The sequence below is a fragment of the Streptopelia decaocto genome (genome assembly GCF_964273445.1).
Source record: "Streptopelia decaocto genome assembly, chromosome: 2".
NCBI lineage: Eukaryota > Metazoa > Chordata > Aves > Columbiformes > Columbidae > Streptopelia > Streptopelia decaocto.
This window is the reverse complement of record NC_138655.1, coordinates 123,468,047-123,484,230: the sequence shown is the minus strand read 5'-3', so window position 1 is coordinate 123,484,230 and position 16,184 is coordinate 123,468,047. Positions and strand designations below refer to the sequence as shown.

The 16,184-nt window shown below is 39.4% G+C and overlaps 1 protein-coding gene across 3 annotated transcripts in view; it reads left to right on the top strand.

Moving 5' to 3' along the window:
- LOC309436642 (ubiquitin-conjugating enzyme E2 E2) overlaps nt 1-16,184 on the top strand; it is a 207,927-nt gene that overhangs the window by 172,643 nt on the left and 19,100 nt on the right. For all 3 annotated transcript variants that reach the window (XM_082045982.1, XM_082045981.1, XM_082045980.1), the window contains exon 5: nt 12,079-12,226. In XM_082045982.1, the coding sequence (XP_081902108.1) occupies nt 12,079-12,226 (148 nt within the window). The remainder of the gene's footprint in view (nt 1-12,078; nt 12,227-16,184) is intronic.

Here is a 16,184-nt window from a genome sequence, read left to right as displayed (position 1 = left end):
AGGCAATATATGCAATATGCACCCTTTTAAAATAGAAGGTCTGGGTCCAGTTTGCTGTTTCACTATGAGGTGAAGACTTTTCCAATCCACTCTTCGTTGTGCTTGACAACTGTATTATTTTGGTACATGAGTAATGTAGCTGTGCATTGCTTATTCATGAAATATCGAGCAAAGAGCTGGTTCTTAACCTGCTCTGTAATAGATTTTTTTGTTGTTGCCTTCATCTTGGTGCCAATTGTCATTGGAAGAGAAGTCTGCATATAAGTCATATGAAAATGTACTCCGTGATAAAGAATGAGAGAGTTGATGATGCCATATTGTATTACTAAAAGGCCAGCGTTTATGAAGAGAGAAATTATTCTCTGTAAGAAAGTAATGACTACATGTGCATGAGACTAATGTCAGATGCAACCGATGATGTCACTGGCATATTTTGTACACATGGATTCTTATTCTATTCACTTCAGCCATTGTTGTAAACGACCTCTATTTTCAGTCCTGCTGTAGGTCCTCTCAAACTGCTATTTCATTACAGCTGTTTTCCAGACCCTATGAAACTGATTCATAGGTAAAATAGTTTGGGAAATCCCTTGAAGAAAGCAGCACGGGAAGATGACTGCTTGTCATAAGGTAGCTGCTTCCAGTCCGTATTGTTGGGAAGTGATGGTTAAACATGTTATTCACGTGCTTATTTCTACCAAAAGAAAGGTAGTGAGTACATCGAACAGAACATATGGCCTCACAGTACAATGCTGTCTGTGTCACTGGGTGTTGACATCTCTCCTACTTGAATGCAAGATTTGTGATATTTGGTGCTGTTCTCAAAATCATGGGTCCTAGGGTTATGGGAAGAGATCATCTTAGATTTTTTTTTCTAAGTATAGTTTCACTCCTTATGGCTCTGTCATCTTAAAAAATCTAGAGATAAAGTACAAGACTGTGGAATGTACCAAGAAAGAGATAAAATGTATTTCTGAGTGCTGGCAAGATTACCTCCCTGTAAGTACATAGCAGAAAAGGTCTAGTTCACATTTTTCGCTATGATTGAATTCATACATTCCTCCTGAGATTTCCATGGGCCATTTTCATCCCTATTTTACTATGAAGTAAGGGAACATTTAAATGAGTACTGTCAAAATTGATCTTCCAAAAATGTGACCACAAGAGACCTGGGAAGAAACAGAAACCATGTTTCCCAGATGCAATTACTTGACCCATCTTGAGGTTCCAAACGCAAATGCCCATGTCACATAACTTAGTTACTGCTAAAAGGCCTAATCCAAAGTGTTTCAAAATCTGCAGAAAGATTCCACGATCCTTTTTCCTTATCTGTTCTCAGATGTTATGCACTATGATATCATGCATGTCTCTGTTGCATGTGGATGCTGGGAAGGGTAAAATAATTTTTAAAGTGAGAAAAATATATTGAAATAAATTTGGGGGACATGTCTTTTATTTTTATTATTATAATTGAAATACTTATGTGGTGTAACCATTGTTTGCTTTGTATTATACAAAGTTCTCAGTATTTTCTAAAGCATCAAGATTCCTTCTGTAAACATTGTTGATGCCTATTCTGATCACTGGGCACCCTGCTGCATATTGGAAAACATTATTAAAATAAAATTAAACATCTGAGAGAATATTTGCACACGAAGAAAAGATATTTGACCTATATTTGGGGTTTTTTAACAAATGTATGAAGTAATTTTCATTTGTTCTTCTAGATAGTTAAGCTGCTGTCTCACCTTATCTTTAGCACATAAAAGAAAGTGAATCACTAATTCATTCAGGTTTTATTTAAACAAAGGAAAAGTATCTATCCAAAACTTATATTTTTATGTATTTCTTCAGTTTTTACACCTTTGTAGCCTTCAACACCACATCCTCTAAAGATTTTTAAGATTTACCTCTATTCATTACATCTTCTAATTACGCTTTATGGTCCATTTCACGTTCCTCATTTTGCATAGCCAAGCATCGCTGCCATCGGGTTTCCCCTCCAGTCTGCAACAACCAGTCTTTACCCTACAGGTCCACAATTTTCTTTTTGTCTGTCCTCACCTGTCAATGTCTCTCTACAGTAGGATCATAAGCATAGTATCAAATTAAGTCATTCTTTACCAAAACAGACTAGGATGTGTGGTAAGTCAGAGTATAATTTGCTCTCACAATATTAATTTTTTCCCTCTTTGAAGTCAGCCTATTTCAGTTTTTCAGCTTTGTCTCATGCCTTGAAACTGGACTGCAGATTTTCGGAGGCAGAGGTCACTGACCCTTTCAGCTTTGCTTTCCTTTTAAATCAATGGCATTTGGCTTCACTCACAGCTGCAGCACACTCATGCAGAGGGAGTTGTTCTTCCCCAAAAAAAGTTTATCTATGTGTGACTGATGCAAACTGAGTAGGTGTGATGAAGGGCCACCCCAGCCTATCTCTGATTTATCTCTACAGCCAGAGAACAGGATTTTCAGAACAGCTCATCTGAGACCTGACAAATTAGCTTTGGCTTTCTGGGAGGCTCTAGTCAATTAAGAATATTTCCTTGCCTCCACTGTGAGGAAGCTTCTGTAGCAGTGCAGAAATTAGCTGAGTGCCCAGTTGGCTGAGTCAGCAAGAAAGCAGCAGCCCGCAGGATCACTGTTCTTTTTCAGCTGCATCCCAAGTATCGCGTTGGTTTTATGAGGTGCCAGGCAGGTGGATGGTATGGACAGCCAAAGCGAGGCAGAGAGCTGGAGATGATCTCACCTTCTGCTAAAGGCCAGATGCTGCCAAGGCTTCAGTCTCGGTCACAAGGCGAGGTGTCACTTCAGACCAGAAATACGGCATCTCCCTTGTAGTGCAGTGGGCTGAAGAACAGAGAAAGCTGTGTCCTATTCAGAGAAGCCACTTAAAGAAATTAATGAAAATACTGAGATGGCCTGCCAGGCAAATAACTTTACATTTCTCCAGTGCCTTAATGACCCCTCAACAGTTTTTTAGAAATACCTTTCAGATTTCTTTTTCTTTCTAACTATCTTCCTTTCATCCTTAATAGATTCAGACAGTTTGCCCCTTGGCTTTAACAAAGGAGAGCTCTCTCTTGCTCTTTCTCTTTCGTTAGGGTATTGAATGGGACATATAGCTATGCATAGATAGATGTCCCTTGTGTGGGTGTGAGTCTATCTGTGGGTGTACATGTGTGTAGATACACATGTATATGAATAGGGGGTATCACATTTAGTCAGCCTGATCTGACAAAAATAATTTCAGCTCAATTTCTGTCCTTGGTCCACATAAGAAATCGGTGAATTCCCCAAGTGTGCAAAATTTTGATCTGAGATCCTTTAACATTTAGCCATCACAACAAATTAATACTGCATCATTATGTACATGATAGTTAGTGAAGGAAAGACAATAATTTCATTATCCTGCATACCGTCCCTCCGGAGCAGGAAGCCTTGATGAATCAGGAAGCCATACCGTGGTTGTACAGGTGCTTGTAGAAAAATAATGCTCTTCAAGAGAACTCTACCCCCAGGAATTGTCACTGTAGTAGTGTCTGCATTTTTATCTAGAATAATCTTTATTAATAACTTCTACTCTCATATTTGATTGCGTTCAGTCTATTACAGTGTCAATTCAATTTAGCTGTAGCTGATACAATATGGATATATCTATCATTATCCTAGTACTCTGCTAGCTTTATTTTTGAATTTGAGTGATTTATAAAATCTCTTAATCCCAGCTCTACAATTAATCTTGCTGGGGACTTTAATCTCAGCTGACTGAAAAGTGGTTCGCAGGACTTGAAAGCTGCAAATGCTAAATCACCTCTAAATCAAAATTAAAATAACAGAAAACTTCGTTTCCTCCTTGTAAATCTCATATGTCTATCAACTGACTGACGAATTGTTCTCAGCATTTGAAAGCTTAGCTGTTTTAAATCAACTGCTTGACTGCAAGGAGGGTCTTTTTCCTTTGTAAATATAATGCACAGTGTCTATAGAATCTGATCTTAATGGCAACATTAAGTATCTCTTCAGTTTTTTATATGTAATTGTCATATAGCACTAATCTCTGTACACTACATATCATTTTGTGGAATCCTTCTTCTGTGAGACAAACTTTCTACCTATTTCATAAAATTCAGCGTCATGTACTAGGGTAGTTCTTTTACTCTACTTCTTCATGCCTATTTTATATGTGATTGTTTGTTAAGGACACTTTTATCTGCAGTGTAATAGAAAAACAGTGTTTCAAGGAGTAGATGAGAAAAAATAAGCATTCCTTGGTATTACTAACCTCAGTTGTTAAAATGAACCTCACAAGGCAGAACCGCACCTTTACTTGTATGTGTCACTATTAACAAAATTTGCATTTGAAGCTCTCAAAATAATCTTAAGTACAGCCTATTTGATCATGGCTATGTACCCTCTCTGCACCCCTGGTGCAGGCAGGGCTTCAACTGACCATCTCTTGACCGTCCCCAGATATTTGCATCTTATGAACAGCCCTCACATGCTGTGATCTCCTGTCACTGTTATCCCTTACGTTCATTTGCCTCGTCATACTTCTCTCATAGCCTCTGTCATATCAGGTCAGCTCTTAGTGCCATCCTGGGCTGCTCACAGCTTTTCTCAGTTGCCTCCTGCCCTCCCCATCCTTCTCCTCCTTGTTGTCTGGTGGTCCCTCACCTGGCGCATTCGTACCTCCATGCCTCCACCAGCCTCTTTGCTTTGCCTCCACACCGCCTTGTTCTTCACCCAGCATTGCTATTTACATCTCCTCGCTGAGAGCAGCCCGTGGATCCCTCATCCATGACAATAAATGGAGATGGCAGGCTTTCCCAGCGAGCAAAGGCTTTGGGTGGCTGCAGGCAGAAACCAGACACATGGGAGTCCTTTGAGAGGGAGAAATGGGCAACCTGCCACCAGCAGACCGCTGTCAGAGCTGGCAGGATCAGCCCAAGTCCTGTTCTTCTTGGAGCACAAGAACTGCAGCCTGCAGTTCCCATGCTTGCACCATAGAATCATAGAATCACAGAATCACAGAATTATTCTGGTTGGAAGAGACCCTCAAGTTCATCAAGTCCAGCCACAACCTAACTCTAGCACTGAACCATGTCCCTAAGAACCTTTTAAACACCTCCAGGGGTGGTGATTCCACCACTTCCCTGGGCAGCCCGTTCCAATGCCTGACAACCCTTTCCATGAAGAATTTTTTCCTAATATCCAATCTGAACCTTCCCTGGTGCAACCTGAGGCTATTTCCTTTTGTCCTATCCCTTGCTACTTGGCAGAAGAGACCAACACCCTCCATGCTACAACCTCCTTTCAGGTAGTTGTAGACAGCGATAAGGTCTCCCCTCAGCCTCCTTTTCTCCAGGCTGAACAGCCCCAGTTCCCTCAGCCGCTCCTCATCGGACTTGTGCTCCAGGCCCCTCACCAGCTTTGTCACTCTGCAGTGGAACTCCATTCCTTCCATACGTCCCATACCTTCAGGTAACACTGAACCTATAGGGCAGCATGCAGCGGTACAGGGCTCAGGACAGGTCAAACCCCAGTGGCTCTTGAAGAAACTTTAATGTCTCTCAAAATTACAGAATCACAGAGACGTAAAGTGAAGGATAGAGATGTAAGCAGATACATGTCAGGCTGAGGAAAGGTTCAATAACTATATTTTATTGCCAATAAGTGCAAAAGTCACTTTTGATAGGAACAATACCTTGTAAATCTCTGAACTACATAGTTCTGTCATATCACACATTTTACTACTGCATAAAAATGCATGTGATCTAAAACTGCATCGTATTTCAGTGTTCTTTCTTGTCCTTTTTTACGCGTATGTGTATATATGCAGATGTGAGAGAAAGAATTTTATTTACAGTATTACTATAGAATAAGAGCAGATGAACTGATTGGGACAGAAAACTAGTGATTTGAGCTCAATTTGCCTAGAACTGCTCCTGTAGGGAGCACCTAAATACCCAGAGGCTGTTAAAACTGGGTGAGGAAGAAAAGCTGAAGTTTCTTAAAATGAAGTTTAGGACCTGAAGGTCCTGCTCAGCAGCAGCCCTGTGCCCGCAGCCCCGTGCTTGCCACACCTGCCCGTGCCTTGATTACCAGAGCACACCCGCGAGCTCCCTTCTTTCCAAAACTTCGCAGAATTAGGAAAAACAGTAAAATGCCAGATACCGCCTGTCACATGGTGACATACATTTTTTTCATGTAAAATAAAGATGGTGCGATGTACTAGGCTTACTCACATCTAGGGCAGAAGTGTTGCATTGTGTTAAACCGAACATGAAGGAACACTTTGGCGAACTCAGAGAGGTGTGCATGTAGGATGATATAGCCTGCATGCTTTAAACTAGGAAATGGAGGATTTATTTTATAAAAGTTAAATAGCCAGTAAATCTTAAAATAATATTCCATATGGAATTACTAATTATAAGAAAGATTTTGCTGATTAAATTATAATAATTTTTAAAAACTCATATTTACTTTGTCAGAGAAAGCTTTTGATGCTTTGCATCTTATAATATTGTTTCCATTCTGAAGATCCCTAACCCAAATAGTAATCCACTTCCCTTGTCTGCTGCTGCTCTTACCTTATTTTCAGAAAGCTTTGTACCATTCACGATAATTTTTTATTTGCCTCTCAAGTACCTCAAAGATTATCAAGGTCCCTTTCTACATTTCCTGCTATTAAATCTGTGTGCAGAATGAGTATGTTTATATATTGTAGATGTTTAGTATTGCTGCGCTTATTCAATATCTTTTCCCTGTAGTGGGCTGTTCAGTGAGACAGTGTGAGTGGTTACTCAGCTTCATAATTACCATGAATATAATGAATAATTACTCATATTGCACACTGTTTCATTTTCAGTAATATTAAAGGCTAACTCATGAATGCTATTATATCCCTTTTAAATTGTTACCACTTTCAGCTAGCTGTGTCTCGCATGGTGCATTTTGCCACAGAAACCCAGAGCAGTTTGCATGTCAGACTTTTCTGCAGGTCAAGCAAAAGTAATTACAATTTATTATTTCCTGCTAATGCAGATGACATATATTTTCCATTGATAAAGTATAGTTATTCGTTACCAACTAAAATTAATAAGTTTTTTAAGAACTGGCTGAAGTTCATTTTTTGGCATATATTTAAATCGTGCTCTTTAAGAGTGAGCATCATGTGGTCAGTCATTTATTACGTACGCACTTTGCATGATAATCCATTAAGTATCTCAGTGAGTGTTCGTGTGCATGTTTCAAATCTGTAGTTACAAACCAGAGGCTTGTAAAGGCTCTTGCATGATGTTTTTCATTGTTGTTCTAGAGTATTTTTCTAATATGAGTAGAGTGTAGGCTTGATCTTGGTTTTATTATTCTCTCTATTTGAGCAGACAAATCTATTGCTTATAAAGTCTGACAAACTGAGATGGGAACTACTTACTCCCTCCTGAGCTCCATGAACATCATCATAAAGGGCATCGTAGTTTTTAATATATATATAACCTTTTCTGTATGCAGTACAACTTCTTCCACTTCAGGTAGTGCCACCACAGTTTTATTAAAACGGAATTCCAGGGGAATACTTGAGGAAGGCAGGAGTTTCATCTCAGGCAGGCATGCAGGATTGCACCCTTGTAAGAAATGAAAGAGCTTGAAAGGAACATTCCAAAACTGCAGGAATGAGAGCCCTGGGATCTCAGCCCTGCTACCAGTGTTGGCTGAGCAAAATGGGGTTGTTTCTGTTTATTCTCCTGTTGGCTCTGGGAATCTTTTGTCTCTCGGTAGGCTGTCACCAGGCTTCAGTGGGAGGAATGAGCAACAGGAGGTGGGGTTTTGAACCCAGGCAAGCTGAAGAAATCAATTCCTGAGCACACGCTGTAACCCCTTGCGTGCTAATGTGCAGAACCAGAGAATCATTTCCTCCTCCTGATAGGTTTTTGAAGAGCATTACAACTGAATTCAGTGGAGTCTGATGTGTTTGTGGGACTAGCCCTTTCAAAGCTGCAGTGCCTTAGAATCAGAGAACCACTTTGGTTGGAAGAGACCCTCAAAATCATTGAGTCCAACCAATAACCTAACTCTGGCACTAAATCATGTCCCTAAGAACCTCATCTAAGCATCTTTTAAACACCTCCAGGGATGGTGACTCAACCACTTCCCTGGGCAGCTTGTTCCAATGCTTGACAACCCTTTCTGTGAAGAAGTTTTTTCCTAATATCGTCTATTTAGACGGGCATTCGCGTGCCTGTCTCTGAATCTCACAGCGCAGTTTAAGCAAATGACACACGTGGATGGCAACACCACAGTGGCTGCTTGGGTTTAGACCTAACATAGGGATATTAGGTGCAAAATAGAGATTGTGAGTGATTTTAGGACTACAGCATCCTGGGAAACCAGTGTTCAGAATCACTCTGAGATTCAGGAGAGATTTGTCTTGCCTACAACCAGTTGTCTCAAGCTACGCAGCTGAAATCCATCTTAATTTACCCTTCCCAGATTCTATAAACAATCTTTTTTTCAGTCCTAAAACTTATTTGATGAACAGCCAGCCATAGCTTTACATGTACTTCTTTTCTGTTTAATAATTTTTTCTCCCCCTTTTAAATAGCTAATCTCATTTTCTTCTTAGAGACTATATAAAGGGGGCTTTATTTGTTTAATTCTGTTTTACAGTACTCAGAAGGGTTTGGCATTCAGCAGTAGATAAACAGATGAGTTTATTATTGTTTGCTTGCAAAACTGATTGAATATAAATTCCTTATCATTATCTTTCAAAAGCTTGTTTATAGTACTCTTACAGTTTTCAGAAAATAGTCCCATTTTTCCTTATTTCCCATAATTCACATTTTTCTGACCTCCACCTTTATTCCACAAAAAATAGATATCCTCTTAAAACTGCAGAATCAAAGACAGTAAATCCATAGAGGACACTTATTGTTCAAAGAAAAAAAAAAAATACTCCTTTATCATTCAATTGTCTGAGGATAACTCCTATCCACCCACACACTCCCTTGAGCCCCTGTGTGGGATTGCTTAGGTGTTTTTATTAGCGGATAAATAGAATTAGAGTTCAGCCTTTATAGGAACCATTTAGGTGGCATCAAAGGTAAAAATATGACCGCAATAAAGAAAATGTAGTTCCCCTGGAATGGTGTTTTCACTTGGTTTCTCTCTACACATATAACAGGAACGACCCTGCCTAAATTTAAAATGTGTAAACACCACATCCAGAAAGTTGCATGTCAGCATTTCCCACATTAGCTGCAATTTGAGGCAGTACCTGGCCGAGGAAAGTGGTGTGTCATCCCAGGTGTACTGGGTGCTGCTTTAGAACACTCTTACCTGCCACCGTCAGTCCACTGTGCCCAGCATATTATGGCTGTCATTAATAGTCTGTCATATTAAGGCTGTCAGCTTCTTTTTAAATTCGGAAAGCTTTGATTTTTTTTGTCATTAAAGTGTCTCTGTGTACTAAGGCAGGCATTTTAAAGTGGACTGGTATGTTTGGCAAGTTGGCGACATATTTGTCAATGATAAGCAGCAGCAAGCCTTATCTTGTGAGTGGGCACCTTCCACAGTGTCATGGCTTTAACATGTGCTCATGGTGAAAAAATGCTGCATTTTGGGTTTAAGTATTGCTAAAAATAGCCTTCCAACTACAAATGGGTGTATTCCCACCTATGTTTATTCACCAGACAGCCTAAGATGGCAATGGAGCATTGAACAACTTAGGAAAGACATGAACCACCTCCATTCATCCCGGTGGCTCTCTGAATCCTGCCAAATTCCCAGTGTCCCTACTTCAGTGATTCAAACACAGCTAAGTCTGGGCAATGTGTCTGTCTTCTCAGCTGCTGGCAAAACAGTTACACGTTAAATTACAGGCTCAAATTGATGGCCTTCTCTTAAGCAGTTTGCAGCTCAGTCTGAGCCATCTATAAATAATTTAAAGAGTATAATTTAATCTGTGCAATGGATTCAGTGTGTTTCCCCTACATTTGGTGAGACCACATATATCTTACAAGTCGGTGTATTCAGATATCACTGCATGAAGTCCTCAAATTTTTCATCACGGACGCATAGGAAAGCACCTTTGTTCAGGAAAAATAATTAATCAAAAACTTTATTCCAACAATGTACTGAGAAGTAAACATCCAGTACTTAAAATTAAGCAGATGCTAAAGTGTTTGCCTGAGTCGTGGGACATCCTGCTGGGTCACATTCCCTGATTCATGTGTATCCTCAAGTATTAGAGTGCCTGGAGTTAATCTATCCAAGGACTTAATGATTAACACTGGCCTACAATTCACAGGATGCTCTTCCACGCCAACTCCCTTTGTGGATACTTTTGACATGCAGTTTGTGCAAGATAGTTTATCACATCTGTATTTGTAAACTTCCTTGTTCAAAATAGCATCCCTTTGTAGATGAAAATGTAATTTTATCAGTAAATACTATTTTCTTGATCTTGCAGAAGACTTCCTTCGCTCCAAATGCTGAATGTGCTTGGACTCCTAATGAGGGAAAAAAATACATCATCTGGCTATAGTGCTTGGATAAATTGTGCTCTTTATGACAGAAACGTTTTGAATTCTCATAAAAGTTCTTGAAATGAAGCACTTAGGCTAGAAAACAATAAATGAAACCGCAACTGGAGGGGAAAAAAAGGAAAGGCAGACTATTAAATTATCCTGTTAATTGGCAATACCTTTAGACATAGATGCATTTGAAAACTGATGAACTTGCTTTGTTGGGAACTTTGTTACAGAACATACTGGTGTGTGACACTGGACTCCAAAAGTGCTTCCTAGATTCATGTGGAAAAGTACTTGCGAGGAAGAGTACTTCTTGTTGAATGCAGTGTTTTAATACCAGAAATCTCTTACTTCTTCTATTCATTGTTTTGCCAAAGGTGCTTGATTTAGTCCAAAGGGGCAACATTTTGTTTAGTGTTTTGGATAATATTTTTTTTAATACAAATAAAACAGGTACTGTGTTATTTCTCTTGTATCCTCTCTTCTGCTTACTGATAAGTAGCCTGATCTCAGTCTCACTGAAATCACTGAGATTTCTGATACTGAAAAAAATCAGAGCAGGAGCACGCCTGTCATCAGTTTCCATTACTCTCCATGGTTATTGCTGATGAGATAGACCACTGAAATTGTACATCTTAATTACAGATGTTATGAATGTGTCATTAAAACCATCTGGTTTGATTTGTCACTTGGATAGAGCTGATGGAGAAATTAGTCCTTGATGGAGACCCCCAAGAGGTTGTTTTTTACATTGTCCCTTCCTATCTGGTAGCTCCAGTATTCATTCTGAACTACAAAGTGGACTTCCATAGCTGAAATTCTTTTAAAATAAAAGGCCCAAATATTTGGCTTGATGAAGAAGCACATCATTTTAGGCTAAAAGAAGTGTTCTTCTCAGTTTGGTACATACAGGATCGCCTGGGAGACAATATAAAATGGATAGAGAAATCTTCAAAATTAACTACAAAAGAGCAAAAGGTTTTTCGCAAGCAATTCAACTGTAACTTAAAATTTGGAAAGAAAAGCATCTTATTTGAGCAGCCTTTATCAAAAATATTTCACTTTACTTTTTCCAGGATTCACTGATGGGATGCCTCCTTTTTTTTCCCCTGCTTAATCTATTGGGTCAAACGGTGAATGGATGAAGACAGCAGAAGAATCTGTTTTCTTCTGCTTCCCTTCAAAGCATGAAGTACCTGTGGGCTGGAGTTATGAACATTGTCCAGATCATGGGCTGGAATAGCTTTTTATGGTCCCATACAAAAATAAGATTGATGAGACCAAGGCAAAAGGAAGCTCGGGAAACATGTCCCATTCTCTCCTTGCACAAACCAGTTCCACCGCTGGCCAAAGGTGGAAGTGGCAGACTTTATTTTCTTCATTTTCTTATGAATATCCATATCTCACCCAGTCTTTAACTGACAGTAGCAGAGTGCTGTTATTTCAATCAGAAAAGCAGGACATTAGTTCATATAGTTTTTTAATTGCCTAATAATTGTGTAATTACTGTATTGAACACCATTGTACTTAGACATGCTGTCTTTTCTAGGTAACATTCCGGACAAGAATCTACCACTGTAATATTAACAGCCAAGGCGTCATCTGCCTGGACATTTTAAAAGACAACTGGAGCCCAGCATTAACCATTTCTAAAGTTCTTCTCTCCATCTGCTCCCTCCTCACAGACTGCAACCCGGGTAAGGTCAATTAACTTTCACATTCGCATTCATTCACAGTTCACATTCAGTTGGATACTAGGTTGTGGTCGGTGCACTGTTTTACTGCTATCTACTAAAAAAGACGTAAATGTAAATTTTAAATTCCATTATTTAAATTAAGACATAGTATAGAAAGTAAGCGTGATTTCAGGAGCTTAAGTTCATTTTTAGTACTTGAGAATAAAAATATTTTAATTCAAAAAGTGTAATCAGTAGAGAATAACTTGTAGTAGGCACTAATTTGGATATTACAAGCAGGATATTAGTACCAAGAAACACTAATGAATTAATAAATATTGAAAATGAAAGCTTTCATTTAAATATGCTGATAATATGGTCTCTGAAAAGAATATTAATAGTGCTGACAATGATAGATGTCAAACACAGACTCTACAAATAACGAAAATTAATTTAAATTAGGTTTATTCAATATCCTGGACAGCCAGTGTGCGTATTCAAAGCAAGCTGTCATTCTTATTAAGTAGCATAGCACTTAACCTCTTCCCTCAGCTCTTTTAGATTTGTTTTCTGCCATTGACCACTAGATCTGTAATTTCCACTTTCTCTTACCCTATTTACCAGTGAATGATTCTGACTGTATCCTTGGAAAATTGTAGTATATAGAAATAAATAAGGAGTCATTAAAGAAAAATTAAGTGATCTATCTACACATTGTGAGGGTTGTTGCTGGTTTATTTTTTCATTATACACTTAAATTTTCTTTTTTAATTTGCCATCTAGTTTTTAAACCTTTAGGTTTCCTGTTCTTAAACTTTTCTCTTCAACAAAAGGGCTAAAAACTGCTTTGCAAAGGGCAGAATGTGAGATTGTGTAATCAGGGGCTGAGTCAAAAGCTGTAACAGAAGACTGAATTATTTCAAAGCTCAAAATAAGGTGAAAGTGGGCAAAAATGCAATTGACTCTGTTTATTTTCATGTGAGTTTGTTGGTGTATATAGCATTAAAATCCATGGCATTCCTTCCAGCTAAGGGCAGAGGAGCCCTGTGTTACCATTTCAGGCACATTTATTTCAGGTGGGCTGGATGCTCTCTGCTTATGACTCTGGAAGATTGACTTCTGCTAGCATCTGCCCCAAAATCTGTGTAGGTGCCTGTAGGAAATCAATTGGACTGGGGGCAGAAGTGTAGAGAAAAGCATCTGAGTATTTGCTTATGTGTCTTAAGAGACCAAATAAAGGACTAGAGACACTGCAAAGCTGCATTGGGACTGAGAAACTGGCAATAAGTTTGCACTCATTCGTGGTCACCTCTCTGTGGAGGGATACAGGCTGCTTGAGCGCTGGCCACTTGCCAGTGGTGATTTGAAATTTAGAAATTTACTACCTCTGCCCTCTTGATCTTTTTCTTTCCCTCAGACTATTTTACAGATCCTGTCAAGCCACAGTTTTAGCTGAGCAAGTGTGTAAGAGGAACACTGACAACAGTTGCCCATAATATATTATCACATGCACCAAGCTACACTGAAAATGGAAGGTTACTCTTTTCTTCAGTTTATTTCAGTTAGTAGCCTTAAGCATTGTTGTGACCATAGCAAATAAAACAATTTAATGATGTTTCATTTTCAAACATTCTCTTTAATTACAAAGTAGTTTTGGATTTTTTTTTACTGCGTCATGTTAAAACTTTTCTATGGTATTTTGAGGAATGAAGGCCATTTCTTAATTTGTGTTGTGAAATCCCCTCTTACAAGGAGCTGATGACAGGTGACTGTGAACTGCTGAGTCATTTTTGCCTTCTTCTGAGATTGCCTGTTTAGTGTTAGATACCTTTTATATTAAAAAGTGAACTTTAAGTGTTAGTGATGTACAACAGAGGGCTTGCAAAAACTTAAAAGTCTTACTGTTCAGCATATTGCCCAATATGCTACAGCTTGCTCTGGTCGTACTGCCTGTCTCATTATTTTTTATGAAATTTTATCGTTAGTAAGTGATTGGTTCCATGCCATCCAGATTGAACATGATAGATAGATAGATAGATAGATAGATAGATAGATAGATCACTGAGATACATATCACTGAGATATATCACATATATATATACTCTAATATATGTACAGAAACACACAGATATGTTTTTTCCTCTCTGTCAGCTGGATGAAACTTTCTGATCCCTCAGTCTTCTCTTCATCTACCTAGTCTGCCACTTTCTAAAGGCAGAATCCCAACAGAGCTCTCGATTTGATAAGCAACTTTGAACTCTTTGTTCACCATTCATCAGCCAGAAGCAGATCAGGTCAAATGGAAAGGCAACACTGAATCTCCCACAAACATAAACACTTGGGATGGGAGAGTTTTCCACCCCCAGCCTCTCTGAAGGGAAAAATCAAGTATCAGTTACCTCCTAGTCTTACATTTATGCAAATCTTCATTAGAACAACAAATAACAGTAAGAATGGCAGCTAATTAACCCTCAGTCACACACAGTGATTAAACAGAGCTAGAGCACAGCTGCAGCTTCATTGGCAAGCGCTGCTATTCTTCTGCAGCGGGCTGAGCAAATGAAAAGAGGTATTTGCTCCTGCCGCTCCTGTCATTCACACAGTAATCTGCAAAAGCCATGGAGAGAGTCTCTTTCCTCCCCGGTTATACATCACCGCCCTTTGTTCCCTATCACTCCAGGCAGGAGTGAGTTTGTCCTTTTTAAACAACTAATACTATCCTTTACTCATAAGCTGTCTCAGACCCTTCAGTCCTGATTATTATTAATTGTCTCTATTTTGCTTGGCAATATCAGCCAGTAAACTGTGTTAATGAAATGTCTGAATTTTGTAACAGCTGGCCGACTTTTTCGTTGGGGGAAGGGGTGCTGTAGCGTTTGTGTATGAGTGAACATGTGTGAATTATCTGGGAGTGCGAGAGCGCCAACTGGAATGGTATCAGAGAGATGGGAAAGATGATGGGATACACTAGCAATCAATCCAGGGATTCATATTTTCCTTTAAGTTGGCACTCTGGGGCATAGCACACATCTCCATCAAAGCTGGGGGGGAGGTGGAGGGCAATCCTATAAATATTTTGGCATGTGCACAAGCAACCCTACAAAACCTGGTAGATAGAGTCATTTGAATGAACCCAAATATGTAAGTGCTTATACGCTATGTGCTTGAGTGCTAAAATATTTACTTCCAGTGTTAGCTGCTACAGCTTGCCTACATGTGCAGCCAGTTATTTCAGAGTAACTCCCCTCTTTGAATATGTGTTAAGTCACAGAAAACTGTCTTACTTGGAGTAAAAATCAACTGTACTTTAAGTATACAAGCAGAGCCTGGGGAGTGTAAATTCCCACACTGCCTTAATCCAAAAGAGCTTTCAAGTGTGGATGGGCCCTGAGGTTTTGTATTTCTACTGAGCTTCAAGTATGAAAACAAATTAATTATTTTTCTATTTAGAGAGCTGGTGATGCTGATCTGAGTTGAAATGCTTACTCTTTTCACTTGGTCATTGCCACCTCAGCCCTGCCAAAGGTTCTCAAGCCCCAGGAAAATTCTCATTTGCAAATTCTCCAGAGAAAGTAAATTGAAACACCAGTGAGGCTGCGCTGCAATTTTTTTTCTTTTCTTGGCCTCCTTCTTCACACGTTCAAAGTCTGAACTTGGCTGGCCTGATCATCCCCGATGTCTGAACAGTCTAACATCAAATCGTGTCTGCTTAATAACACGTGGCTAAGCCTTGATTAGGACATCAGAACAAAACCTGCATCTCCCTCACACCAGCCTCTTCCCTTTTGGTGTCATCCTCTGCCTCTAGCTCCTTACCACTTTCCACACACACGTTCCATGGCCAGTGGGGAAGGAAGGAAGGAAGGAAGGAAGGAAGGAAGGAAGGAAGGAAGGAAGGAAGGAAGGAAGGAAGGAAGGAAGGAAGGAAGGAAGGAAGGAAGGAAGGAAGGAAGGAAGGAAGGAAGGAAGGAAGGAAGGA